The sequence below is a fragment of the Mustela nigripes genome, chromosome 11 (assembly GCF_022355385.1).
Source record: "Mustela nigripes isolate SB6536 chromosome 11, MUSNIG.SB6536, whole genome shotgun sequence".
Taxonomy (NCBI): Eukaryota; Metazoa; Chordata; class Mammalia; order Carnivora; family Mustelidae; genus Mustela; species Mustela nigripes.
Genome location: NC_081567.1, coordinates 7,256,502 through 7,284,460, shown reverse-complemented (window position 1 = coordinate 7,284,460; position 27,959 = coordinate 7,256,502). Strand labels below are relative to the sequence as shown.

Here is a 27,959-nt window from a genome sequence, read left to right as displayed (position 1 = left end):
GTCCCCCCCTCCCCCACCCCTGACCGGAACTAGGAGGCCAAAGTCTGCCCCAAGGTCAAAAAAATTGATTGTTTTGCCGGGAAGGAGCGGGAGAGGGACTGTGGAGGGATTGGCAGGGGACGGCACAGCCCCTTGTCCTCTAGCCTGGGCTGGGGGTTCATATCTGGAAGGCTGGACTGAGGCCAGGACAGTGCCCCCACCCCTTTTGGGGGGAGAAGAACAGCTTGGGCCCAGGCTGCCTGCCAGGGCTGATAAGGGGCCCTCTTGGGGCTCCCACAAACGGTTTATCACTGTGGGGGGAACGGCCGGCAGGGCTCAGGAGGGGGCATGAGCATGGAGCGACTTTGGGGTCTACTTCAGAGAACGGTAAGACCAAATGGGTTGGGGGACACTCTAGGCCTTCTCTCCAGGTCCTTCCACCCCCCCCCCCCCCAAACCCCAAGGCTGGTCCCTCCCCTTCCCACCGCCATCTCTCCCCTCCAGCTTGCCTCTGGGGACCCTTTCCCCTGCCTTGTGCTCCTTTGGCACTCCAGAGCCACTGACCGTTATGGCCAGATCCTACCCCCTGTGCCTCTTTCCCCAGTCTCATGCCCACCGTGCCCCCACCCCCTGCAGCAAAGGTTGTCCCCACGACCCTCTCAGACCATCTACAAGCGTGTGGAGGGCACCCAGCAGTGGCGCCTGGAGGAGGAAGAGGAAGAGGGGGAGGAGGGGGCTGAGCCAGCAGCCCACTTCTGCCCCATGGAGCTGAGGGGCCCCGACCTGGGCTCTCGAGCGGGGAGGCAAAACCTTGGACTCTGGGCAGCAGCAGGACGAAAGGCTGCCCCCTACCTGGTCCTGACAGCCCTGCTGATCTTCACTGGGGGTGAGAGTCTTCCCGCCCCCACCAGGGAAGGGCCTGGGTTGGGGGGATTTACGGAGTCCGGAGTCCGGAGCGGGGCGCCAGGGGAGTCTCCATCTTGTCCTCCTCCAGCTTTCCTTCTGGGCTACGTGGCCTTCCGCGGGTCCTGCCAGGCATGTGGGGATGACGTGTTGGTGGTCCCCGAGGACGTAAACTATGAGCCGGGCCCAGACTCCCACCAGGGCACCTTGTACTGGAGCGACCTCCAGGCCATGTTCCTGCGGTTCCTGGGGGAGGGGCGCCTGGAGGACACCATCAGGTAAGGATCAGCCTGTCCCCTTCCCCTGGCCTTGAAAACCCTCATTCACTTGGTTGGACTCCGCTTCCTTTCCTCTCCTCCTAGGACCCTGATGTGGGGTCGCTTCTGAGTCCTTCCGCTCGCCTCCCTGGCCTCCCTGTTCAGTGTGGTCCTGGGAAGGATGTCTGTTTGGAGCCCAGGGGAGGGAGAGTGTTCTGGAAAGAAGAGAGCAAAGGGCGGGACGCCTGGATGGCTCAGTGGGTTAAAGCCTCTACTTTGGGCTCGGGTCTTGATCCCAGGGTCCTGGGATCGAGCCCCATATCGGGTTCTCTGCTCAGCAGGGAGCCTGCTTTCTTTCCTCTCTCTGCCTGCCTCTCTGCCTACTTGTGATCTCTGTCAAATAAATTTTTTTTAAAAATTAAAAAAAAAAAAAGAGGGCAAAGGGCTTGGGGTCTGAACAGCACGCTTGGGAGATTCGGGAGCGAATGAGGGAGAGCATAGGGGGCCAGTATGCAGATAGGAGGCAGGACAGATCCAGAAAAGTCCTGAATGCCACATCCCGGGTCCGTGGATTTTGACCTGGGACTGTTGGGAGCTCTAGGGGCTGGGGGCAGAAGGAGGGGCGGGGGAGCTCTGAGGAAGGATATTTTGAAAAATCAGAAAAAAAAAAAAAAACCAAGAAAAAAAAATGAGAAAGCAAATGCATTCAAGAGCACAGACCACCCCCCTCCATCTACATTACGGGAGAGAGATGCCAGCCAGAGGCAGACCACACGGGGTTTCTCTTGTTTTGCTGAGGTCACTTTCCCCATTGGGAAGGAGCTGCCCAGGCAGGTCCAGAAAAGAGGTAGAATCACCAGGAGCACTATCTTGGGTCAGGAATAGTATTTCAGTGGATTCTCCTGGGGTTTCTAAGTAGAAGCTCACATAAGCTATAGACAGTAAGAGATAAAAAATTTCTTTCTCAATGGTTATACCCTTTCTTTTTCATTGCTTTATCACATTAGAGAGGACATGAATTTAGGTAATGATGACAGGAGATAGGCTTGTCTCCTGACTTGCATAGAAATTTTTAAAAAGATTTTATTTATTTATTTGACAGACAGAGATCACAAGCAGGCAGAGAGGCAGGCAGAGAGAGAGAGGAGGAAGCAGGCTCCCTGCTGAGCAGAGAGCCCAACATTGGGCTCCATCCCAGGGTCCTGGGATCATGACCCAAGCCGAAGGCAGAGGCTTTAACCCACTGAGCCACCCAGGTGCCCCTGGATTTTTTTTTTTTTCAAATATTTTTCCAGAATGTACTGAAATGATCATCTGATTTTTTTGCTTCAGTTTATGTCTGTATGTTTTTAGTGTATGTTTCTGTTGTAATTAGTATTGATAGATTTTTCTCATCTTCATGGGATCAGTGTGAAACTTGATCAAGGTGTATTACTACTCTTTGCATACACTGGACCCACCTTGCTCAAAGACCTTGCGTCTGAGCCATCAACAACATGCGGGGCCTCCTCATTTTCTTGAGCAAGAGTCGGTCTTCTGGGTGCAGGCTGAGCAGGCGGATGGTTTGTCAGGTCCCACGGGCAGGTGTGGCACCGGGGATGCCATCAGAGGGCAGGGAGGCAAGAGGGGGGTGGTGAGGGGGGCGAGCAGTGAAGGGATCCACCATTCCAGGGTGGATGGAAAAGGAAGGAACGGGATAGTCTGGAGCACTCAGTGGGGTTGAAAAGCAGGCATAGGGGAGGGTCAAGAAGCAAGCCGGAACCTGGGAAGATCTAGTCAGAGAGTGGGATATTGGAACTTTTAAGATTTATCTGATCTCCCAGGTTCTATTTATCTGCATGTGTCCAGCACCTAGCCCAGTGCCTGGCATTTAAGTTGGTGCTCAGTAAATCCCCAGTGGGTAAAGATTCCAGAGATGGAATTCTGAGTAAGCACAAGCCCGATGTGGGTGTGGCAAGGGAAGTGAGTGGCTAGACTCAGTGACACTGATGAGGTCATTCATTCATTTATCCACCAAATGTCTTTGAGCTTGTACTATGTGGCAGGTGCTCGGCTAAGTAGGTGGGGTAAGTGGGGAGAACAAAAGTCTGGGCTATGTCCTTATGAAGCTTACAGCCTGTGGGGGAAAATCAGTACTGAACTAATAATCACTTTCATGACAATGTATTTATTACTACAGTCACTGTTTCAAAGGAAAAGTAAAGGATGTGGGGAATGACTATAACCAGGGGAACCCGACTTAGATTAGGGGCCAGGGAAGGCTTCCTGGAGGAGGTGATGAGCTGAAGCCTGAGGGGTGAGTTGTTCACCAGGCAAAGAGAAGGTAGAAAAGCATTCCAGGTCAGAGAAGAGTAGGTGCAAAGGGGCTGGGGTGGGAAATGGTGGCTTCTTGGAGGAAGTGAAGGAAGGTCCATGTGGTTGTCTGAAGGAGAGCAGAGGGGTCCGGTATCCAGACAAGTGGTGGGACAGACCCAGAAAAGTCTTGAAGGCCCCATCATGGACCTTGGATTTTTGACCTGTGGCCTCAGGGACCTGTGGTGTCAGGGTGGATATAGCTCAGGCCATAAAAAGCCTTAATATCTACCCAAACTGCTTTGGATTTTATTCTAAGAGAAAAGAGAGAAATGAAGACTTTTTTTTTTTTTTTTTTTTTAAGATTTTATTTATCTGAGAGTGAGAGCAAGAGAGAGAGAATTGGAGCAGTGGGGAGGGGCAGAGGGAGAGGAAGAAGCCGGCTTGATCCTGGGACCCTGGGATCATGACTCAAGCCGAAGGTAGACATTTAACCAACTGAGCCACCCAGGTGCCCCAGAAATGAAGACTTTAAAACAATAGAATATCATGGTCAGATGGGAAGGGGAGGGGTTTTTAAATTTTTTTAAGGTGAGTGCCAAGAACAGTTTATAATATTCCTGACACGGTGGTTCAGCGTCTCTGTGAAGGGCTTTTTTTGGTTTGGTTTTGTTTTTTAAAAGATTTTATTTTTAAGTAATCTACACACAACGTGGGGCTCAAGCTTAATAACCCTGAGATCAGGAGTCCCATGCCCACCGACTGAGCCAGCCAGGTGCCCCAGTGAAGGGCTTTTTAAATTTCCCTCCCTAGCCCGTAGCCCTCTTTCCCATCCCCTCCCCCAGAAGCAACTCATCTTTTTTTTTTTTTTTTTAAGGTTTTATTTATTTATTTGACAGAGATCACAAGTAGGCAGAGAAGCAAGGGGCGGGCAGGCTCCAGCAGAGAGCCTGATGCGGGGCTTGATCCCAGGACCCTGAGATCATGACCTGAGCCAAAGGCAGAGGCTTAACCCACTGAGCCACCCAGGTTCCTCTAGAAGCACCTCATCTGATGTTTGCTGCGTGTCTTTAAATTCACACATGGCCTTGCTATACATGTAATGTTTTATGGGCACATGTAGATTTTTCAAAACATAAATGTTTGCCTAAAATCCTCTGTGTCCATTATTTTAAAAGTTAAGCCATATGGAAAAATACAAAGGGGAAAGTTTAAAAAAAAATCAGGGGCGCCTGGGTGGCTCAGTGGGTTAAAGCCTCTGCCTTTGGCTCAGGTCATGATCCCAGGGTCCTGGGTTTGAGCCTCACATCAGGCTCTCTGCTCAGCGGGGAGCCTGCTTCCCCCTCTCTCTCTGCCTGTCTCTCTGCCTACTTGTGATCACTATCTGTCAAATAAATAAAATCTTTTTAAAAAAAATCATTCCAAGAGGCACTGCTTGGATGTAGCTATCTCTCGTGTGTGTTTTTAATTTTGAGAAACTTTTTTTTTTTTTTTTAACTTAACATGGTGTTTTCAAGGTCTATCCATATTGCAGCGTGCCCATCAAATTTATTGTTAGGCACAGGAATCCACACTGCACATCACGTATTTTACAAACACACTAAAACTAACACAGGCTAGCTCGCTCTTTCTTTCTTTCATTTTTTTTTTAAGATTTTATTTATTTATTTGACAGAGAGAGATGACAAGCAGGCAGAGAGGCAGGCAGAGAGAGGAGGAAGCAGGCTCCCCGCTGAGCAGAGAGCCGGACAGGGGGCTTGATCCCAGGACCCTGGGATCATGACCTGAGCCGAAGGCAGCAGCTTAACCCACTGAGCCACCCAGGCACCCCTCTTTCTTTCATTTTTAAGATTTTATTTATTTGAGAAAGAAGAGGGAGAGCATGAACAGGGGGAGGGGCAGAGGGAGAGGGAGAAGCAGACTTCCTACTGAGCAGGGAGCCTGAGGAGGGGCTCCATCACAGAACCCCAGGGCCCCAGGACCCCAGAACCCTGGGATCATGACCTGAGCCAAAGGCAGAGGCTTAAGGGACTGAGCCATCATCTGAGCCTGACAGATGCAGTTTCAAACAGATGCTTGAGCTCCTGGATTGGGCTGGGAGGAGGCGGCAGGGATGGCACCGAGAAAGCCCCCCTGAGCACGAGCCCTGGGGTGCAGGGGTCCTCTTGAGAGCTGAGGGGTGGAGGCTGGGACTAAGGCACATCCTGCACACGGATTTCGAAGTGGCAGCATGGACTGAGGGGACCGTGTGTTGAGAGAAAAATGCCAAGCCAGATGCCAAAGTCCTTGATGAAAGCAGACAAGGGACAGATTGGCTGGAGGAAGGGCAGAAGAGGGGAGAGCTGGATGGCAAAGGCTTCAAAGGGGGTTTACCGGAGGAGAGATGGTTGGAAATTCCAACAGTGGAGCGGGGAGCTTGCTTCTGCTCCAAGCCCGGGTGGTATAAGAACCCAAGTTCTCTCCTGAGCTCAAGAGCCCCACGGGAGACCTAGCCTCTCAAGGGACAGCTTGGGTTTCTGCCAGAGCAACAGGTAGAGGGGTACTGGATGAGGATGCTGAGGAGGGAGGAGTCTGCCTTGGAGCGGGCACAGGTGAAGTCCATGGCAGGGAGACGGGGGTGGGGGGCTGGGGGGCCAGTCTGTGGCAGGAGTGAGATGGAAGAATAGAGGGACAACAGGCTCACTTAGGTGGTGACAGTGGAAGAAGACAAGGGACCTGCTATCCTATCAGGAACCATAGTATCAGATGTCTCTGTTCGGTGCAGCTGGAGGACGGGGGAGACGGAGGGCTGCCCCTGCCCACTTAGTCCTTCAGAAGAAAAGCGTTTTCATGGGTGGCCAGTGTGCATGTGTGTGTATGTGTGTATGCACGTGTGTCGGGGGGCCGTAGATAGACTGGTGAGTTTGCCTGGGCAAGGAAAAACCTAAGGGATGGTGGGCAGGATAGCACGGTTTCGGATGCTAAGGCTTCAAGCAGAAGGAGGTGACCTTAGAGATAGCCCAGGTGGTGACCGGATGAATGGTGATGGCCTGGGTCAGGGAGAGACTTAGGAGCCCCTCGCCGCCCAGAGCCCAGGGCGACCCCACGTCTCTGGCATCATTCCCTCCTCCCGCCCTCTCCTCCAGGCGTCCAGAAGTCCCTCTCCCCTTCCACGCCCCAATCCCGCCTCTTCCCGCTCAGGCAAATCAGCCTTCGGAAAAGGATGGCTGGCTCGGCGGGGATGGCCGCTCTGGCTCAGGACATCCGGGGGGCGCTCTCGAGCCAAAAGCTGGACCACGTGTGGATGGACACGCACTACGTCGGGCTGCAGTTTCCCCACCCGTGAGTGCGCGGGGGGGCGCGCGGGGGGCGCGCGGGGGGGCGCGTGGGGTGCGCGCGGGGGGCCACGGAGACGCTCACCACCTCTGCTCTTCAGTGCTCATCCAAATACCCTGCACTGGGTCGATGCGGCTGACAAGCTCGGGGAGCCCCTGCCGCTGGAGGACCACGACGTCTACTGTCCCTACAGCGCCACGGGCAATGCCACGGTGAGCGCCCCCTGTCCCGCCTCCAAGTCGGGAACAGCGCGCACCCTTTCTCGGGTGGCGGAGGAGGGACCCGGAGGGCACGCCTTACCGACCTCCCCATCCCCAGGGAGAGCTGGTGTACGCCCACTACGGGCGGCCGGAGGACCTGCAAGACCTGCGGGCCCGGGGCGTGGAGACGGCGGGGCGCCTCCTGCTGGTGCGCTTGGGGGAGATCAGCTTCGCCCAGAAGGTGAGCGTCCCTGAATGGGGGAGTGGCGTGGAACCGGGAGGATGCGGGGCTGGGGAACAGGATAGCGGCGGATGGGACGCGTCTAAGAGGCTGTCGGAGAGAGAAAAGAGAGAACCAAGTGGGTCGTAAGAAAATGCTGGGATGGGGAACAAACACGGAGGAATGCAGAGGACAGTGGGACAGTGCCAAGGCACTGGGAGAAGGAGGGAAGATGAGGGTCAGGCGGTGCCCACAGGCTCTCTGTGGTTCCATGACAGCGGAGCGGAGACCGTGTTACTTCCCTTTTCCTTGCTTCTCCTGCCCTTACAACTGGGTGCTCTCCAGGAGAAGGAGTCCGTTAGCCACTCCCCTTCCCCAGGTGGCCAGTGCCCAGGAATTTGGGGCTGGAGGAGTACTCATATACCCCGATCCAGCAGACTTCTCCCAGGACCCACACAAGCTCGGCCTGTCCAGCCACAGGGCTGTGTATGGACATGTGAGTCTGGGGGAGCCAGCAGTGGATTCTTGGAGTCCCCAGAACTGGACCTCCTTGTCTGGGATGAGGCTGGTAGGCTACCCGTGGGAGCCCAGCTCCCAGCTTTGGTGTGGACATCCCTTTCCTCGCAGGTGCATCTCGGAACTGGGGACCCCTACACGCCTGGCTTCCCTTCCTTTAATCAAACCCAGTTCCCTCCAGTCCAGTCCTCCGGCCTCCCTAACATACCCGCCCAGCCCATCAGTGCGGACATTGCCTCCCTCCTGCTAAGGTGAGGGGCCTGTGGGGGCCAGGATAGGAGGAGGAAGGGAGACATAGCTAGCCTGTAAAGTGCTTTTGCATGAAGTAGGAAAAGGTCGATCTTCTGCGTGGGCTCAGCCTCAGTTTGAGCAGGACACAACCTGCACAACTGTCCACGGCAGCAGGCAGAATGCAGAAGTCGAGCTGGAGCCGGAAGGTGGGAGGGAAAGCGCAAAGAGGGAGCTCTGGGCTCTTCTACAGCCTGAGCCTCTGTGTCGCTTCTGACCCTTTCTGCCCACCTCTCTCCAGGAAGCTCCAAGGCCCTGTGGCCCCCCAGGAGTGGCAGGGGCGCCTCCCAGTCTCCCCTTATCGCCTGGGCCCTGGGCCAGGCTTGCGTCTCGGGGTCAACAACCACAGGGTCTCTACCCCCATCAGCAACATCTTTGGCTGCATCGAGGGCCGCTCCGAGCCAGGTGTGCTAGCTTGCCCAGCATCCCCTGCAGCCAGAAGTTGGGGAGCCACCACTCATGAACCCTGGCTGGAGATGGGGGTGGGGCAGGTGGCCCTGGGGGCGTGGGCAAGAGTGGTGCTCAGTGGAGGGGGTGGCAGGGCTGAGCAGGGAGGGAGGCTGGCGAGTTGAGGCTGATCTGGGACCGAGAGCGGTGGCAAAGAGTAGATCCCATGGTCAAATCTGATCAGAAACGGGATGGGCAGCTTGGCACAGTAGTGAGTTCTCTGGCACGGGACGGGAGCAAGCATGAGTTGGGTGATCTTACAGCATGAACGGGACTTCCCATGAGATAGATGAACCTTTCAAACCTAACTAGATGTAGAGAGCAATGGGCAATCAAAGTGGGTTTTTGAGCCAAAGAGGGTGGTAGCTACAAGCGCTGATGGAGAGACACGGTGTGTGTGTGGGGGGGTGTGGTGGCTCAGAGGAGAATGCGGGAGCAGGGGCGGGGTGGATTAGAGAGAGGCGTGAAGGAGGAAAACCTGTCAGGACTTGCGCAGGACATGGCCCAGCCAGGGAGGTGATGGAGTCCAGCATGAGGCCAGGCACCCTGCTGAGGGAGCAGGCCATCCAGGCAGGGCCGAGGGGAGGAGGGCCACTCTCCTTGAGGACAGCAAGGATTGCAGGGCTGTGAGGTGGAGAGTTGTGGGGGTGCAGGACTGGGAAATGGTGGGGAGGCCCCGTGAGCACGCACCCTCCCGGGTCGTCTCTGGGTTCTCCCAGTGTAAGGACGTAGACCCCAAGTCTCCCCTCCTACAGATCACTATGTTGTCATCGGGGCCCAGAGGGATGCATGGGGCCCAGGTGCGGCCAAGTCCGCCGTGGGGACGGCCATCCTGCTGGAGCTGGTGCGGACCTTTTCCTCCATGGTGAGCAATGGTAAGGTCAGGGCCTGGGCCGGGCAGCTGGGGCTGTGGCCCGAGCCAGCACAGGGCAGAGAGGCAGGCAGACACAGGCTAGAGAGTGGCCAGGCAGACCTGGGCTCCAAACCTGGCTTCCTCACATCCTAGCTGGCGCCAGGCAAGTCGCTTCTCCTGTTTCCTGCTGCAAACAGGAGAGTAGAGTGGGCCCTTGAGCAGCACCAGGGTCAGGGGCGCTGACTCTGCTCAGCTGAAAATCTGCATGTGAGTGGACCCAAGCGGTTCAAACCCAAGTTCAAGGGGCAGCTGTAGTAATGGTCCTCGGTCTGAGTGAAGCATTAGGCAGGAGACACCAGAGGAAAGCTAGCTCCGTCCCTGTGATAGTGGAGTCTGGGCCGACCAGGTGAGGTGGGCTGGGCTGGGGGCTCGGTGGGAGGGACGGAGAGACCCCAGGGCCGCAGGACAGAAGACGACAAAGGTGCATCGCTGCTGGGCCTCCAGCGGAGCCCGTCCTCCTGACCCGCTCTGCTTCCAGGCTTCCAGCCCCGCAGGAGTCTGCTGTTCATCAGCTGGGACGGAGGGGACTTTGGGAGTGTGGGCTCCACGGAGTGGCTGGAGGTAATGGGGGGTCCAGGGCAGGGGGTCAGGCAGTGGGGAGGAGGGGGGTTTAAACTCCAAGTCCCTCACCCACAGGGCTACCTCAGCGTGCTGCACCTCAAAGCCGTGGTCTACGTGAGCTTGGACAATGCAGTGCTGGGTGAGTGGGGACGGGGGGCACCCGCTGGGTGCACGGTGGCCGCAGGGCCCAGCCTAGAGCCTGGCATCCTTTGTCCCTCTCTACAGGCGATGACAAGTTCCATGCCAAGACCAGCCCCCTTCTGATCAGCCTCATAGAGAACATCCTGAAGCAGGCAAGAGCCTGGCCAGGAGCCGGGGACAAAGGGAAGCTGGTGGCAGCCAGCGCCTGACCCGTGCCCCGTGTCCTGCCCCCCCAGGTGGACTCCCCTAACCGCAGTGGGCAGACCCTCTTTGAGCAGGTGACCTTCAACAGCCACAGCTGGGACGCCGAAGTGTAAGTTGGGGCCAGGAAGGCGGGAAGACAGCTGTGGGGGGAGCCGAAGCCACACGCCCTCCAACCTGCCCACTCCCAGGATCCGGCCGCTGCCCATGGACAGCAGTGCCTATTCCTTCACGGCCTTTGCGGGGGTCCCTGCCGTCGAGTTCTCCTTCATGGAGGTGAGACTTCCTGGCCCTGCCCCAGAGCAGCAGCCCCCCCGGCCCCTGTGTCCCGTGGCCCTGCGCCAGCCCGCGCCCTGTCCCGGCAGGATGGCCAGGTGTACCCGTTCCTGCACACGAAGGATGACACGTACGAGAACCTACACACGATGCTGCGAGGCCGCCTGCCTGCTGTGGCCCAGGCTGTGGCCCAGCTCGCGGGGCAGCTCCTCATCCGGCTCAGCCACGATCACCTGCTGCCTCTGGACTTCGGCCGCTACGGGGACGTGGTCCTCAGGCACATCGGCAGCCTCAACGAGTTCTCCGGGGACCTGAAGGTCCAAGATACAAACCCTGCTCCTGGCTTCTGGGGGTGGGGGGACGCTATATCCCCTTAAAGCGTTGCCCCGGCTCCTCACAGTCCTTAGGGTCTAGTCCCCTCTGGCAGCCCGGCCCCTTGACTCCTGCCCTACGACCCAGCTGGTACCCTCCCAACCACCCAGGTCTTCCCTCTCCCAGCATCCCGCCCCCCTACAGCCCCTCTTCCTGCCAGCCCCGGGGGTCCCAGCCTAGGCCGGGGTCCTGGCCCCCCGCGGCTGGCCCCAGTCTGCATCTCCACCCTCAGGCCCGCGGGCTGACCCTCCAGTGGGTGTACTCGGCGCGCGGGGACTACATCCGCGCGGCAGAGAAGCTGCGAAAGGAGATCTACAGCTCAGAGGAGAGGGATGAGCGGCTGATGCGCATGTACAACGTGCGGATCATGCGGGTGAGGCCCCGCCCACCCCTCCCCCCTCCCCCCCATCATACATACACACACACACACACACAAGGCCCTCCACTGCCTCCTCACCCCTCTGGAGGGAAAAAGCATGTACACGATCGTCCACCGTACAAGAGGCACAAGCTTCTGGCCCAGGAGGGGCAAATGCTTAAGAAATTCAGAGCAAGGAGCGCTCTCTTCCTCCTGGTAATAAGGCGGGCGAAACCCAGAGAAGCTGCCTGGGGGAGGTGTCCGGTAAAGTTATACAAGACCTTAGTCCTTGGCCCATTCCTCCAGCTTAGTTTTTTTTTTTTTTTTTTTAAAGATTTTATTTATTTATTTGAAAGAGAGACAGTGAAAGAGAACATGAGTGAGGAGAAGGTCAGAGGGAGAAGCAGACTTCCCATGGAGCTGGGAGCCTGATGTGGGACTCGATCCTGGAACTCCAGGATCATGACCTGAGCCGAAGGCAGTCGTCCAACCAACTGAGCCACCCAGGCGCCCGCTCCAGCTTAGTTTTGCAGACTTTGCAACCCACACAACATCTCCTGTTCCATCCCCCCTGCTTCCTTCCATTTCTTTATGCCAAGAACTCGGTCTGGCCGCCCACTGATTTTGGAAAATGGGCTAAGTCGGGGCTGTGGGCATGGGGGAAAGTCTACAGGGCAAAATTAAAAACTGGAGCATCCTCTGTGAGTGTAGACTAGACAGCGGACCCTCCGTGTATGCCCGACATTGAGTCCTCCTTCAGTCCCTGCCTGTTTTCCTTGGCATCACTCATTCTTTCTGTTTACCAACCCACCGCTCTTGCTCTTTCGCCCTTGCTCCTTTTTCCTGACCCTCCTCATTCTCTCTCTGTAGTTTCCTCTTCCTCCCCACTTCCTGGCCTCTCCACCTCTCCTCCCCGCTGTCCCCTCCACTAAGACACCAGTGATCCTGCAGGTGAGACAAGAGATTGGGCCTGGTTCCTTCTCATTTACAGATCTTGTTCTAACCCCTGCTGTCCCAGACTCCAGGAACACACAATGATCCTCCCCTTGCCTGACCCCCTAAGTAGCTACATGCCCCCCATCTGTGCGTCGGAGACATGATTCACACTCAGGGCTGGAGAGTTTTAAGAATCCGTACTTCAGAACCAGGAGCACAGAGCTGGGCCAGACCCAGGGAAGGTCGTGGCTCTAGACCAGGGGTTGGTAAATGATAACCCGTAGGCCAGACTTGGCCTGGTGCCTGTTTCTGCAAGTAACGTTTTATGGAAACACAGCCACGCTCATTGATTTTCATATTGTCTATGGCTGCTTGTGTGCTGGCTGTGGTGGTCAAGTTTAGCATTTGCAGCAGAAACAACATGGTCTGCAAAACCAAAAATATTTACTATGTGCAGAAAAGGTTTGCCAAGCCCTGCTTTAGACTATGACGTTGGCCTTGAAGAATGAACAGAACTTGGGTCGGTGCAAAGAAAAGTCATTTCGGAGTGGAGAGGCCCAGAGTAAGGGTGTGGTGGGGACACAGGCCTGGTTGTCCTTAGGAGCAGCGTGTGGGCTAGCAGAGCCAGAACAGAAGCCTGTGGAGAAGCAGGGGGCAGAGGTACACCAAATAGTGGGATAGAGTTCACCGATGAGGAGCCTTGAATGCCAGGATGAGAAGTTTGGATTTTTAAGGGTCCGGGCATCAAGGAAATTAGGAAGGTGTTTGAGGAAGGAGGTGATGTGGGCGGAGTGGACTTTTAGGAAGGATTTGGCCAGGGTGTAAATGGAGAAGAGGGAATGAAGTTAGCAAAGACCGAGGTCTGGATGAGAGTGTCAGGTTGCTGATGAGCGGCAGAAGATGCCGCCCGTGGGTGAGGGAACTGGAGTAGAGAGGACAATTTTCCTGGGGAGGCACCCACCCACCCAGTGGGTATTGGAAAGTTCCCCAAGGGATTCTTTTTTTTTTTTTTTTTAAATGATTTGTTTTATTTATTTGAGAGAGAGAGAATGAGAGAGATAGAGAGAGCATGGGCGGGGCAGGGGGGCAGTCAGAGGGAGAAGCAGACTCTCCACTGAACAGGGAGCCTGATGCAGGACTCCATCCTGGGACTCCATGGTCATGACCTGGGCCCAAGGTGGTCACTTAACCAACTGATCCCTCCAGGGGCCCTCCCCAAGTTGATTCTGATACGCAGCCAGAGAAGAAAACTAACGGCGTGTAGGTAAGGAGATCAGAGAGTGTAGGTCGAACCCTGGGCTTGGCCATGGGTGGTAGCAGAAGGAACCAGAGAGGGTGGAAAGAAGGTGCACGAATCCGGCTAGGAGAGAGGCCGTCTCTGGAAAGACGTTTTGCAGGGAGGACAGACAGACAGGCACTTAATTAGGGCTGGCCAGTCCCTTTGACTTTTGACTCTGGGCTGTGGACGTTCCTGGTGTTGAGGGGGAATGCAGACCATAGACTTCTTTGAGGCTTCAGCCGGGTAAGTGAATGGGTGAAGAGGGAACACTGGGGAGACGTGGATGCAGGCTTGGAGGCCCAAGGCTCAGAACGGGATAGAACCCAAAACACAGCCCCAGGACGCATCCTACCCAGATGCTGGTGACGTCAAGGAATGGCCGCCCCCGATTGGGTAGCCACAGGGAGGTGGGACTTGAAGCAGCTGCAATGGTCCCAAGCTGGGTGGGGAGTTGCTGTTCTGGCCCGCGCTCTTGGCGGAACCCCCACCCCGACCTGATCCCCTTCTTGGCGCAGGTGGAGTTCTACTTCCTGTCCCAGTACGTGTCGCCGGCCGACTCCCCGTTCCGCCACATCTTCCTGGGCCGCGGAGACCACACGCTGGGCGCGCTGCTCGACCACGTGCGATTGCTGCGCTCGGGCGGCTCTGGAGACCCGGGGGCCACCGCCTCCAGGGTGGCTCCCGGCCTGGGCTTCCAGGAGAGCCGCTTCCGACGCCAGCTGGCCCTTCTCACCTGGACGCTGCAGGGGGCCGCCAACGCACTTAGCGGGGACGTCTGGAACATCGATAACAACTTCTGAGGTCCATGGTGGGAGGGTGCGAGGGGGGGTGCGGAGAAGCTGGGGCTTATGCCCGGAGCTCTTGCTCTCCCGTTAGAGTGATTTCTGGGTGATGGGGGTGCCTAGTACCACCTGTCGTTGCCGACCGATTTCTCATCAGCCCTTCCCGTCTCTGCAAGGGGCCCAGCCGAGGTGCCAGCGCAGACACCCACCCCCAGGCCTTGCAGTGTAGGAGCAGGTGAGCTGTGCCTTCCACGATGGGCCGGCCATCCTGTCAGCTAATCTGAGAGCATCCCCGTGCTCATCGCACAGCCCTTCCCCTGCAGGAAAGGGGGTCCCCCACACCTAGCGACGCCTCTGGAAGGTTTCCTAGGCCCTGGGAAGGGGCCACCCCTCTTAGTGGGAGAATGGCTGGAACTGTAGCCTATAGCCCCAGCAGGTGGTCTGTGGCGGGAGGGGCTGGGGTTTGGGCCTGAATAAACTGGACGGTGGCATCTGTTCTTTACAAACACCTTTATGCATGTTCCTTACTCTCTCCACCCAGTCGTCCCTCACTCGAGACAGGGAAGGGTTGGGCAGAAGGGCCAGAGAAGGTAGAAGTAGGAACGCTCTCTCTCCACGTCTTGGGAGGCCGCAGGCTGGGCTCTCCCGTCCAAGCAGCTGCATAAATCCTGGGGCTGGTCTTTGGGCTACTCCGTCCTCTTTTGCTCCCAGTATGGCACAACAGGTCCTACCCTGGTTCCAGCATGAGCCTCTGCCTTTGCGCCTGCGCACCTCCTTGAGCCCCTCGATCCAGACTGGGTTCTCAGGAGCCGGGAAGAGGGTCAGACCCTCCTCAGCTATTTCCTTCCCTGACATACTGTCCAGAACAAATTTCCCAAAGCGGTTTCTCGGCCCTTTACCTTGTCCATTTGCTTCTTGTAGCACACAGAATAGTGGTCTGGAAAAAGATGTTCACGTCGTAATCCCCGGAACCTGTGAGTGAATGTTTAACCCACTGAGCCACCCAGGCGCCCCAATGAGTGAGTGAATGTTACCTTACACAACAAAAAGGACTTTTTGGACGTGATTCAATTGAGGATCTGGAGATGGGGAGTGTTTCGCGCTGAAATGTGTCCCCCTCACCAGAGCTGAAGCCTGACCCTTAGTATCTCAGAGTCTGTATTTGGAGACAGGGACTTAGGTTTGAATGAGACCATTACGGTGGGCCTAATCCAATCTAATCAGGGTCCTTATAAGAAAATTTGTCACAGGGGCATCTGGGTGGCTTGGTCAGATGTCAGGCTCTTGACCTCAGCTCAGGTCTTGATCTCAGGGTCATGAGTTCAAGCCCTACACTGGGCTCTGCACTGGGTGTGGAGTCTACTTTTTAAAAAGGTGGGGGGGGGCACCTGGGTGGCTCAGTGGGTTAAGCCGCTGCCTTTGGCTCAGGTCATGATCTCAGGGTCCTGGGGTCGAGTCCCGCATCGGGCTCTCTGCTCAGCAGCGAGCCTGCTTCCCCTCTCTCTGTCTGCCTCTCCATCTACTTGTGATTTCTCTCTATCAAATAAATAAATAAAATCTTTAAAAAAATAAAAAATAAAAAAAATAAAAAGGTGGGGGGTCCCTGGGTGGCTCAGTCAGTTAAGGGCCTGCCTTCAGCTCCGATCATGACCTTGGAGTACTAGGTTCGACCCTACATCAGGCTCTCTGCTCAGCAGGGAGCCTACTTCCTCCTCCCTCTCTCTGCCTACTTGTGATCTCTCTGTCAAATAAATAAATAAAATCTTAAAAGAAAAAAAAAAGGATGTAAGAGGAGCAGAGGTGGATAAAGGCGACGTGGCAGCAGAAGCAGAGAACAGACTTGAGTCTGTCTTAACAACCTCATCTTGCTGATTTTGGTCCACAGTCAACAACCTGCCAGTGTCACCAGCTGCCCCCTTTCCTTCCTGCTCCCTTGCTCTGCATCTGAGGGCTGGACACATACCTTTTGAGGATCCTGTCCTTTTCCTGGGCCTTAGTTTTCTTGCCTGGTTAAATTGAGGTAATGTCAGGCTATGCCATTGCCCCCAATCTTGGCAGGGACCTTGGTGTTTCTGAACCACTGGAGCTTAAGTCTTAAAGGGAGAGAAAAAATAAGGCACATAAAGGGTCAAAAAGCAGAAAAGGATTCTGGGTATTAGAAGCATCTAGGCAGGGGCGCCTGGGTGGCTTTAGTAGGTTAAAGCCTCTGCCTTCGGCTCAGGTCATGATCCCAGCATCCTGGGATCGAGCCTCACGTGGGGCTCTCTGCTCAGCAGGGAGCCTGCTTCCTCCTCTCTCTCTCTGCCTGCCTCTCTGCCTACTTGTGATCTCTCTGTCAAATAAATAAATAAAATCTTTAAAAAAAAAAAAAAAGCATCTAGGCAGCCCTGGCAAGAGGCTCTGATGGCTCAAGACTATGAGACTGGATATGTGCAGTGGGCGGGATCGGGCAAGATTTGTTTCTTTGTAGGTTAAGTACATTAGTTTAGGGACCGGACCCTATTTGGGGGACTAAAGGGGACCTTAAAAATCTGCTGTCCCTGGGCGCCTGGGTGGCTCAGTGGTTTAAGCCGCTGCCTTCGGCTCAGGTCATGATCTCAGGGTCCTGGGATCGAGTCCCACATCGGGCTCTCTGCTCGGCAGGGAGCCTGCTTCTCTCTCTCTCTCTCTGCCAGCCTCTCTACCTACCTGTAATCTCTCTCTGTCAAATAAATAAATAAAATCTTTAAAAAAAAAAATAAAAAAAAAAAATCTGCTGTCCCAACCCCCTCATTTTAGAGGTAGAAAGAGAAGCTCAGAGAAGTTCAGTGACTTGCTTGTAAGGTCACACATTTTCCTGGTGTGACACTAGGACCAGAACCCAGGACTTCTATATCCTCACTGGGCTCCTTGACTGTCCCCCACTCCTTCCTGGGTCTCCTGTGGCCGGAAGGAGAAACTTCAGGAAAGAAGTGTGAAGGAAGGGGCTGCTCCCTCCGTTTCTCAGTTTGATTTTAAAAATTTATTTTATTCAATTTGGAAAATGAATACAAATCCCTGGGTGCCTGGGGGAGGGAAGATGGGCGGGAAGAAGAGGGAGTAGGAACTGAGGCGAGGCATAAGCATCACAGTGGCTGTCTCATGGGCACGTCCAAGTCCCTGCCCCAGGAGGTGGGGGGAGGGTGAGCAGAGGGCTCAGGTCCGGAGGAACACCGTGGTGAGGAGTCCTGGAGAGGAGAGAAAGAAGACCAAGGGGGTGAGCAGCCCTGGGGCCCTGCTAGCCTCCCTCCTAGGTCCCAACGCTCACCCAGGATGTAGGCTGCCACCAACTTCTGTCCCAGGGAGACGTGCAGGATTTGGGGCAGCTGGCTGCCGAGCTCGTCCTGGAGCGGGAGCAGCAGGAAGGCCACAGAGACTATGCCGGTCAGCAAGAAGAGGAGGAAGGAGCTGGTGGCCAGTTGTGGGGGGCGGTCTGGGAAACAGAGGTCATCAGAAGCTCCACCCGCCCTCCTGCCCAGCCCAGCGCCCTCCAGGGAGGAAGCTGGAGATGGGAGGTGTATTTTGATGGGCCTCCAGAGAACATATGGCAAGTGTCCCCTCCTCCCTGTAGCTTCTGTCCCCACAGGCATGAGAGACCCTCTCCCCTCTGGGCCCTCAGCACTTTTTTCTCTTCACCGTGCCTTTATTATTGACTCCTGTACACGTCCCTCAGGCAGGGGACTGTCTCCCATGTGCTGCCCGCAGCTTGGTTTGGCGTAGTTGCTCAGTATGGGTTTTTTATTGAACTGAGCAGAGAGGAAGCAATGATAGGAAGTACTGAGGTTAGAGCTAAGGAAGAGCTTTTCCTTCTAAGTAGAAGCCGGAAACCAGGGAAACTACAAAGCCTGCTTTTTGCCTAACCTGATATAAAATCTAAACTCCTAGGAATGCTTCTACAAAGAAGCAAAACACGGAGCCAGAAGACCCCTTCAGCTCCAGCTGAGCCCATCTCTAGGGTAATGCTCAAGAACTCGGGGCACCTGTGTGGCTCAGTGGGTTAAGCCTCTGCCTTTGGCTCAGGTCATGATCTCAGGGTCCTGGGATCGAATCCCGCATCGGGCTCTCTGCTCGGCAGGGAGCCTGCTTCCTCCACTCACTCTCTCTCTCTCTGCCTGCCTCTCTGCCTACTTGTGATCTCTCTCTGTCAAATAAATAAATAAATTCTTTTAATTAAAAAAAAAAAGAACTCGAGAATTCCCATCCCCCGACTCACTCTCTGGGAAGTGTCTGGCCTTGGGTGGTGCTGTCCAGGAAGGAGGCCCTGGGTGGGGTGTTGGGTCAGGCTGTCCCTGAAGCTCAAGGGGGTAGGCTGGGGCCCTCAGAACCGAAGTGATGTCCTTGCGCCCCACCACTCGACCCTCAGCTCCCTCCTCAGACAGCTCAATGCGGAAGCGGTCCTGGACGTCATAGTGGCTGGGAATGGGGGCCACGTGGCGAATCACACTGGTCCCAAAATAGGAGAAAGACCCAGTGAGAGGAAGTGAGTAACAGGCAGTGATCCAAGTGGATCCAGGCCCCACCTCCCAGAAGCCTTCCCCTTAGGGACGCAGACAGAGGTGGGGAAAAAGGTTGCAGAGAACCAGGTCTGAGCTGTATGATACCAGCTTGGTAATTGAGACCAAGGTGGCACCAACCCCTGGCTTCCGTGAGTCCCCTCCACCCTCCTCACTCACATGTCAATGCAGGATTGAGGCTTCACATATCCTTCTGCGTCAAACACCGTGTATTTGGCCGGAGCTGTGCACAGGACTGAGGGGTAAAGGCACACAGAGACCGACTATTGCTTCAGAGACAAGCTTGCCCATGGAGGGACATTAGAGTCCTCCCTCCCTTCTAACCCAGGGCTGGATGTAACTCTTCCAGCCCGCCAAGCTTGGCTATCTGACCCCACTCATCTCACTCCTCCAGCCCACACATCCCCCAATGTCCTGCTGCCAGACCCAGATCCCGGGCATGAGGCGCCCATCCCTTCACCTCGGAAGCGAAGCGCAGCTCCCGTGGGGTTATAGAGCGTCAGCAGCTGCCGGGGTCCGCTCCGCTGGTCCGCCCTGAATACTAGGTCCGGGGGAAAGACGAGGACAGGGACAAGTCCCGAGGGAGGAGGGGCGCCCCGGGACCCCCGCCCAGGAGCCCCCGGGCCCACCAGCTCCTGGTCCTGGGGCGCCCCACGGCGCATGCAGGCTGTGGACGGTGGACATACGAGGACAGAGCTCAGGGGACAGGGCCCGGAGTCTAGAGCTGGGGGACGAGAGGGGAGAAAGGGATTGGAATGAGATCGGGGGGGCAGGGCCTGGTCTGATGCCGCCGCCGCCGCGTCGGAACCCCGCTAGATGAGGCTCCCGCAGACCAGGCCCAGGCCCCCCAAACCCTTCCCCTCTCCAGCTCTGTCCCGGGTCCCTTTAAGCCCCGCCCCAAGCCCCACCTCATGGTCACGCCCACCCCATAAACCCTGCCCCTAGCTGTTCCCAACCCGGGCCTCGTCTCCAGGCCCGGCTCCCGATCTCCAAAAGCCCCGCCCGCCCCGCCTCGGGCCCCGCCCCTTCCGGGCGTCCCAGCTCTCTGGCCAGACCCCGCCCGCCGCAGCGCCCCCCTCCGGAACCGCCCTTTCTCCAATCTCTCCAGAGACCTTTATTTGCGCCTCCAACTCCTCCCTGAGGTTGGCCCGCAGCGCCTTCGTGCCTCAGCCTCCGAACTGCCGCTCGTGCTGTGAGGCTTACCTTCTGGTCACTGAACCTGCCAATCAACTTTTGGCCTGATCGAGGCTGCCATCTTCCCGAGAGACCGGTTTCTGCACTTCCGCCGTACGGCTCCTGTCATTGGCTAGGGCGGCCTCGTTTCCGCCGTCAGCGCGCGCCGAATGGTGAGTCTAATGACGTGTTGGCTTGATCCCAGTGACGTATAACTTTACGGGCTACTCTGGCCAAAAAGCTCTACCCGGAGTAAGTCAGGGGGTCCGGCGGAGTTTGGGAGTTGGGAACTGGGCTTTGTTCCTCCCCACTGAGACCTCCAAGTCGCTAGAATCACAACCCATAGGAAAGCCCTCTTTTTCTATTTTAATCCCAGGCTCTCCTAGAAGCCTCTGCAGCCATCTTAGCGGTTTTCCATGGTCCTAGTTGGGAGGTTGCTTCCAGTTGGGCTAGGATTGAGGCAGGGAAACTGCAGGGACCCCATTGTTTTGTTTTGGTTTTGTTTAAGATTTATTTGAGAGAGAGAGAGCACGAGTGGGAGGGGCAGAGGGAGAGAGACTCCTGAAGCGGACTCCCCACTGAGCGGGGAGCCTGTTGCCCGGTGAAGCCGAAGACCCTGATCATGATCTGAGCCAAAATCCAGAGTGGGCCGCTTAACTGACTGAGCCCCTCAGGTGCCCCCAAAGCCGCCCCCCCCCTTGATTCTTTTCCAGCTTCTATTCTTGCTAGGACCTGCACCCCCACCCCACTCTACACATGCCTCCTGATGCAAAAAGCATATGTCCTCCTTGTAAGGGACAAAGAGAGAATATCTTTGGAGGCTTCCAGTACAATAAGTGATGCTTAGGGAATGATCTGACAGAGCCGTCCTGTGCCTATTCAGGCCACTCTCACTAGATATCTGCAGGCCAAGAGCCCCTGGCTTCAGGGAATGAGTGACTTAGGAAGGACGTGGACCCTATGCTTGTTCTGACCAGTTGCTGGATGCCTGAGGAAACAGATGTAGTGGACCTCAAGAAAAGACAAGACTGGGACGCCTGGGTGGCTCAGTTGGTTAAGCAGCTGCCTTCGGCTCAGGTCATGATCCCAGCATCCTGGGATCGAGTCCCACATCGGGCTCCTTGCTCGACAGGGAGCCTGCTTTTCCCTCTGCCTCTGCCTGCCATTCTGTCTGCCTGTGCTTGCTCTCTCCCCCTCTCTCTCTGATAAATAAAATCTAAAAAAAAAAAATTCAAAGAAAAAAGAAAAGACGAGACTCATGCTCTGTTCCTTTCCAAGTCTCAGGAATGCTCAGTCCATCTCTGTCTCTCTCTGTAGATATAGATATATAGATATATCTAATGGATCTCCACACCCAACCTTCCTGCATCAGGATGTCAGTCCATGGCTCCTCTTCCTTTTCCAGCGTGGAACTCAGAAATCAGTCGCATTTGCATAAAGGAAGTAGGATTTACCAGCCCTGCCACTACATCATCCCAAGGTGAAGGATCTCACCCCAAGCCCCACGACTGGTTAGCAGTAGAGCAAAAATAAAGTTCATCTTATCCCAAAGCACCCCAACAAATGCAGAAATCTCTTTATCCTCTTAGGCTTTTGTTTTCTTGACATAGCTTCACTTGATTATTTTATTACCTGCTTTTTATTTTATCTGCTCCAGTAGAATGTACTTTTCCTCCCTACAAGAGCAGAGACTTTGTTTTCTGGTTCATTCCCAAGTGCCCGCCATTTGAAATGAACAAAGGAGTGACTAGGAAGAAACTTTGAGCTGAGATCTGATGGAAGTTAGGAAGCGGGCCATGAGAAATCAGGGGAGAGCGTTCTGGAGGGAGGGGATAGCTAAGGCAAAGCTGCGAAGCAGAAGGGTACTGGAAATGGTCAAGGAGCCACTGAGACTGAAAGAGTGATTGCAAAGGGGACAGCAATCACTGGGAGGGTGCGATGCAGATCACCTAGAGCCTCGGAGTCTGCAGTAGGACTTCAGATTTTATTCTGAAACTGATGGAAAACTATGGAAGAGGTTTTCCTCATTTCTTTTTCTTAACGGCTTTATTGAGATCTCTTAGACATAGAAAAATTGTTTAAGGTGTACAACTTGAGGGGCACCTGGGTGGCTCAGTTGGTTAAGGGTTTGATTTCAGGTCAGGTCGTGATCTCAGGGTCTGAGATCAGGTGATCTCAGGTGATCTCACCGTCCCCACTTGGAGGGCACGGTTTGCTTGTCCCTCTCTGTCTGCGCCTCCCCCTGCTTGTGTTCTCTTTCCCCAAAGAAAATCTTTTAAAAAACATGTATACATTGTGAAAAGATTACCACAATCAAGCTAATTAACACATCCGACACCTCTGTGGTGTGTGTGTGGGGGTGTGTGTTTGTGTTGAGAATAAGGGAGCGGGTTTATTTTTTAATTTTTTTTTTTAAATCTTTTTTTTTTTTTAAGATTTTATTTATTTATTTGACAGAAAGAGATCACAAGTAGATGGAGAGGCAGGCAGAGAGAGAGAGAGGGGAGCAGGCTCCCTGCTGAGCAGAGAGCCCGATGCGGGACTCGATCCCAGGACCCTGAGATCATGACCTGAGCCGAAGGCAGAGGCTTAACCCACTGAGCCACCCAGGCGCCCCATATTTTTTAATTTTTATTTAAAAAAAATTCTAAAGATTTTATTTATTTGACAGAGATCACAGGTAGGCAGAGAGGCAGGCAGAGAGAGTGGAAGAAGCAGGCTCCCTGCTGAGCAGAGAGCCCCATGCAATGCGGGGCTCCATCCCAGGACACTGGGATCATGACCTGACCCAAGCCGAAGGTAGAGGCTTTAACCCACTGAGCCACCCAGGCACCCCCTAGAATAAGGGAGAGTTTTGAGCAAAAGGTGACAAGGTCTTAGGTTCTTAAAAGATTATTCAGGATAGCAAACAGTCTGTTGAGTCTGTTGAGTTTAACGCATGAACGAAATCTCCTAGATGGACCCCCAGACTACAGAAATGGAGATGATACCCTTTCCTCCATCAAGAAACATTTATTTGGATAAGAAAGGAGTCTTTAGGGCTCCGGAAGGTAGCCTGGGTTTTAGGCCTGGGACCCAGCAGCCCGAACAGGCTGGGAGGGGCACTTCCTCTTGCTGAGGTTGGTGAGGATCTGGTCCTGGTTGGACCGGTAGAGAACCACGAAGCTGTCTGCAGGAAGGACAGGACCTCTGCTTTCGTCCATCTGGCCCATGATCAGATAACTGGCTCCTGGGGGAGGAGAGGGAGGGGTTGAGAGCGTGTTATTGAGACCTTGTAAGATGTACCTCCTTGTCAGTCCTCCAGATTCTCTCATTTTCATAAGGCTATGTCCTCTTCCCCATTTTGCCACATCCGTTACCTTTCTTCATGGGGGGGCACTGCTTGCAGGGCACATAAAACTTCAGGGGGGTGTCAGTGAGTGGAGAGGGCAGGTCCAGGCCTCCGGTTTTGTAAGCACCAATGAGACTGACGGTGACAGTGAGGCCCTCTCCTGGACCCCGAACCATGGACTTCACTGTTGCGGTCACCACTGTGGGAGAGTGGGCGTGAGAGGTTGAGGCGACAGGAGGCCAGCTCAGGCTGGAGCCAGGAGGGGGGACTCTGAGGACAGGAGGGGAGGTTAGAGCTGCTGGCAGATAGGGCTTCTTACCCAGGCTGCTGGAACAGAAGTTGCTCTGCAAGGTGCCTGTCCGACGGCACTGCTTTGGGCAGGACACAGCAGGCACGGCTAGGAGGGAGAGGGGGCGACGTTTGTGGAGGGGGACCCACCCAGCAGGTAGGAAGGGCCACTTCCCTTATAATGGCCTCATTGATTTGAATTCATTCAGAGTTCTGGGCAGCACCCAGTACCAGACGTCAGTAAGGAGGCGGCACCAGTGAGTGATGAATGAATGAGTTTGGAAAGTTGGTCTTTGAAACGGCTCTCTTCAGGCTGCATCCCCTTCCTCCCCCTTCCCAGACTCACCGGGGGCCCCCGGAGTTGCCTGGGCTTCAGACGAGGCCTTTGGTTTCTCTGCAGGTGGGGGTCTGGGCTTGGGGAGCGAGGTACCCGGCCGGGCATCCTCCCCGGGGCTCCGGGCCTGCCCTTCGGCACCTCGCGGCAGGGTCTTGTAGGAGGCCGAGAAACCATCCGCCGTGACACTGAGGTCAGAGACGAACTGGACGAGGAGCTCGTTCCCTTCGGAAGAGATGGTACTGCGGGTGGCGGGGCACGGAGGAGGGGGCGTCAGGCGGGCCTTGTCATCTCCGCCCTGGTTGGCTGTTCCAGCTTCCCGCCTTCGCAGGACCTACTCGCTTCTCCATGGATCGGTGGACCCAGACCTGTCCTAGTGCCAAGCCGGGTCTCTTGCCTGGTCTCCCACTAGCTCCGCCCACCCGTTTGGGGCTCACGGGTTCAGATCCCGCCTCTTCAGCTAAGCCTGGTCTCCCCCCACGGCCCAGTCCTTTCCCTAGAAAGGTGGAGACGCTGGGACCCACCAACCACCCGGGTCCATCCCCTCACCCCGGGGCCGTGTCGCCGCAGAACTTCCCCAGCCTCTTGGAGTCATCGCTCACTGCTCCGTTGAACACGCTGACCGAGTCGTAGCGGCAGTAGGTGTCGGGCTCCAGGTCAAACTTCCCGAAGGTCAGCGAGATCACCTGTCCCCGGGGAGAGAGGAGGCTGCGCGGCTGGACCCCCAGAAGCCCAGAAGCTCGCGGCACCTCCTCTTCCTCCTCCCGGGTCCCCCGTACACCACCCCCCTCGTAAAAGCGTTCACACCCCAGCTCAGAGGGTCACACGCCCAGGGGAACCCTTCGGCGGCGTCTTCCGTCTCGGGCACCGTCTAGTCCTGGCTCGCACTCAGGGAACAGACCCGGCCTCCACCTCCAGCGCCACCACATACACCCACAACCCCGTTTATGGATCAGCGTCGGGTACCTCGCTCTCGTAAGACTTGTCACAGGTGTGATTTTACACTTTTTGTTTGAGTGCAAGCAGTTCTGGGTCTGTTTTTGCTCCCTACCAGCGCGAGCTCAGTGGTCGCGACCGAGCAGATGGTCAGTAAATCTTTGCTGGCTGCACGCTGGAGAGTGACGCCTGGGTCCCCGAGGGCGGCCCGGGCAGGGGGTCGGTACCTGGTCCGGGGGCGCGATGATGTGCCAGGAACAGCTGATGCCCGGGGGGTAATCGGACTCGGGCCAGTTGGGCGTGGTCAGGGTTCCCTGGGCCTTCTCCAGCCGCCCCCCGCAAAATTGGTGCTCTGGGGAGGGGAGAAAGTATTGGGGGTGGGAGGCGGTGGAGACCCTCGGTCAGCTCGGAGAGAGCTCTAGGCTGGAAGACTGTGCTGGAAGCTCAGACGTCTGGGTCCCAGCGTGAGGGGACGAGAAGAGGGGTAGGAAAGAGGGGGTTGGTTAGCAGAGAGGGGGCCTGGAAGAGAAGGGCTCGGGGGAGTCTTGGACCTCCGGGCCCCCCAGGCAGGCGGTGGAAGGGGGAGGAGGCATTGGCTGGACAGGGTCCCTTCTCGCCCCTCCCCCTGCCCCGCGGCCACATCGTTCCTCTTCCCCGGGGAGATCCCATCTCCCCGGTCCGGCGGAAAAGTCCCCTGTGCAGGCTCGGGAGTCCTCACGTTGTGAGGGTGCCCTCAAATTGGGGCCCAGCCCAGAGACCCCTTTGGGGAGGTCTCTGCCTTAAACATTTTAGGGGAGACTTATGCCGCCAGGAGGGGGGTGATGGGACCGCAATCGGGAGCCCCGGGCTGGGTGTAGGGGACTCCGGGTTGGGGGAACCTAGTTCCCCAGCCCGGGGGTGCCCCCTCACGCCCGTCTGAGGGAGCCCGATTGCGGACGGGGGCGGGCAGTTACTCACCGTCCCAGTAACCCCAGGCCGCCCATTCCACCCGCGGGTCGGTGACCCATTTCCGCCTCGCGCCTGGGGGGGGGGCCTGGAAGAGGGGGTGGGTGGGAGCGGGAGGGGGGAGAGAAGACGGGGAGGAGGGACTGAAGGGGCAGTTAGTGAGGAAAAAGGGTAAGGGAGGTAATGGGGGCCCTAGGCTCTGGGGCGCCGGGTTTGGCCCCCGGTGGAGGTTAAGGCTGGGGGCGGGGCCTGCGCCGGGGGCGGGGCCAGGAGAGGGGGAAGGCGGAGGTGAGGGAGGTCTCACCAGTGCCCGAGGTGGCCCTCCCGCTGTACCAGAGCAGGAAGCCTCGTCCTCCCGTGCCCTCGTCCGCCGTCATCCTCAGGGTCACCTGGTTGCCGGGGGCGACTAAGGGCGCAGGCCGGAAAGTCCCGCAGAAGCGTCCAAGCCGCTGGCCCGAGGTTCCAGACCCGGCAAAGACCTCCAGAGCATCGTAACGGCAGGCCGAGTGCTGCTCCAAGTCGAAGACTCGGAAGGAAAGGGACACAGTCTGGCCCTCAGGGACCTGAAGGCAGGGACAGGGAAGAGGACCCGCAAAGTCAAGGCACACACAACCCAGGCGGAGGGTACCTGCATTTCATACAGAAACGGGGCCTGAGCAGGAAGGGACCCCATCAGGGTGCAGAGCAGGGGGCTGGGGCGCTGCCCTAGCTTGTGGCTCAGGCAGGGACAAGAACTAGGGCATGGAGAGATTGGAGGGTCGAGAACGGAGTTGGGAGTAGGGGAGCAGGCTTTGCCACGTGTTACTGTGGGCCCTGCTGCCCTCCGTGACAGGAGGGAACAGGGCTTGGGCCTGGGAGAAGCGGTGGTGCAGGGACCGGAGGGGGCCGGCAGACTGGGGTTCCCTTAGCAGTCAGGCGTGCAAGACTTCAACGAGGGGGTAGTGATCAGGAGGACCTTCTCACCGTGATTGTCCAGATGCACTCCTTATTGGGGGGGTAGAGGTTGGGGAAACCCTCACTTGCCACGTAACCCGACTCCCCGGTCACATCCCCTCCACACAGGAACACGGGTCTGGAGAACAGAAGAGGGGTCAGCCATGAATGGAGGAGAGCTTGGGACCGATAGGGTAATGAGGATGGGGGGGTGGGGGGGCGGGTGCAGGGGGGGGACGCCGGGAGGATGGAGGAGGCGGCCTCGGGGATCTGGGACAGCCTCAGCCAGCCAGACCGGGATTGAGAGGATTAACAACAAGTGGGGCCAGCAACTTTGCTGTCTTTCCAACACCCCCAATCCCCACCCCCACCCCAACAGGAATTCCCGGAATCCTCCCCAGGCTGCTCCTCACTCTCCCCCCCCACCCTCGCCCTGCCTGGCAGTCGGGGACAGGAGCCGCCTAACTACTTCCAGATGTGGACACAGCCACGAGGCCATGGGGGGGGAGGGGGGCGGAGAGATGAGCGGCGGCTATGGCCCTCACGTTGAACCTGGAGACCAGATTTCCCCAGCTCCCAACCTTTGCCCTTTGCTAAGTACTTGAGTATCTGACTCCCAGGTCCCCCACTCGCTCTCCCCTCTCCCCCCACCACCTCTGATTTCCCTCCTGGAATCCAGATGTCCAGCTACCAGGCAAGTTCAGAGTCTTGGTGCTCTCAGGTTCCACGGAGGGGGGCCAAGGGTCTGGGTGGATGAGGAGACTTAAGAGGACAGGGGACAAAGGGTGGAGGAATGGGGTGGGGGGGGACAGTGGTGACCCACAGATGACCGTGGTCTTGCAGTAGGGAGAGAGAACTTAGGGGCTAGCGGGAAGCTGGGGCTGTGGGAGATTTTGGGGGGGGGGGTGGTGTGTGAGTAAAAGAATCCACAGGATCCACAGGCAAAACTCCCAGGAATCAGGGCTTTTGCAGCTCACTCAAGCTATCTGGAAGGTGCCGAGACCTACCTGGTATAGTTGGGGGTCTGGCCCTGGGCGAAAGGTAGCAGGGCCCAGGCAGTGAGGAGGGGCCCCACGAGGGAGGCTGTGGCAGCAGGCAGCATGGCCAGGGGGAGAGGCGCTGGGGTCCTCGAGCCAGTGGCGGCAGCTGAGTTGAGCAGCGGCACCGGCAGCAGCAGGGATAATCAGGGCCAGCTGAGGCAGCCCGGCTGTGTGGGCGTGGGGACTGGCCAGCGGGGCGGGCGGGGGGGAA

General features: G+C 56.6%; 3 protein-coding genes across 7 annotated transcripts; 1 reads left to right on the top strand and 2 right to left on the bottom strand.

The window, feature by feature from the left end:
• The first annotated feature begins 64 nt into the window (after positions 1-64).
• TFR2 (transferrin receptor 2) lies at positions 65-14,744 on the top strand. 3 transcript variants are annotated; one of them, XM_059414561.1, is made up of 18 exons: positions 66-366; positions 616-865; positions 974-1,160; positions 6,612-6,752; positions 6,847-6,958; positions 7,065-7,187; positions 7,546-7,662; positions 7,794-7,933; positions 8,212-8,375; positions 9,173-9,292; positions 9,809-9,891; positions 9,967-10,030; positions 10,117-10,184; positions 10,269-10,345; positions 10,425-10,509; positions 10,599-10,826; positions 11,114-11,254; positions 13,970-14,744. In XM_059414561.1, the coding sequence occupies exons 1-18, from the start codon at positions 328-330 to the stop codon at positions 14,252-14,254; spliced, it is 2,424 nt and encodes an 807-aa protein (XP_059270544.1). In that variant the 5' UTR covers positions 66-327; the 3' UTR covers positions 14,255-14,744. The 3 variants fall into 3 exon arrangements, with proteins under 3 accessions (XP_059270545.1, XP_059270544.1, XP_059270546.1); XM_059414562.1 differs by lacking the exon at positions 7,546-7,662 and having other exon boundaries at positions 65-366; XM_059414563.1 differs by lacking the exons at positions 66-366; positions 616-865 and having other exon boundaries at positions 6,557-6,752.
• A 2,478-nt stretch (positions 14,745-17,222) lies between these two features.
• Positions 17,223-20,056, bottom strand: MOSPD3 (motile sperm domain containing 3). Of its 3 annotated transcripts, none has more exons than XM_059414567.1 (6): positions 19,972-20,056; positions 19,229-19,492; positions 18,928-19,003; positions 18,468-18,697; positions 17,523-17,687; positions 17,223-17,442 (listed from the first exon to the last, which is right to left on the bottom strand). In XM_059414567.1, exons 2-6 carry the CDS (start codon positions 19,428-19,430, stop codon positions 17,411-17,413), a joined length of 705 nt encoding a protein of 234 aa, XP_059270550.1. In that variant the 5' UTR covers positions 19,431-19,492; positions 19,972-20,056; the 3' UTR covers positions 17,223-17,410. The 3 variants fall into 3 exon arrangements, with proteins under 3 accessions (XP_059270550.1, XP_059270547.1, XP_059270548.1); XM_059414564.1 differs by lacking the exon at positions 19,972-20,056 and adding an exon at positions 19,881-19,965; XM_059414565.1 differs by lacking the exon at positions 19,972-20,056 and adding an exon at positions 19,725-19,796.
• Positions 20,057-22,933: 2,877 nt separating this feature from the next.
• On the bottom strand, positions 22,934-27,906 carry PCOLCE (procollagen C-endopeptidase enhancer). Its single transcript, XM_059414556.1, has 9 exons — positions 27,716-27,906; positions 26,739-26,847; positions 26,080-26,338; positions 25,058-25,182; positions 24,444-24,580; positions 23,907-24,136; positions 23,592-23,669; positions 23,301-23,471; positions 22,934-23,170 (listed from the first exon to the last, which is right to left on the bottom strand). Exons 1-9 carry the CDS (start codon positions 27,808-27,810, stop codon positions 23,004-23,006), a joined length of 1,371 nt encoding a protein of 456 aa, XP_059270539.1. The 5' UTR covers positions 27,811-27,906; the 3' UTR covers positions 22,934-23,003.
• Positions 27,907-27,959: the final 53 nt, after the last annotated feature.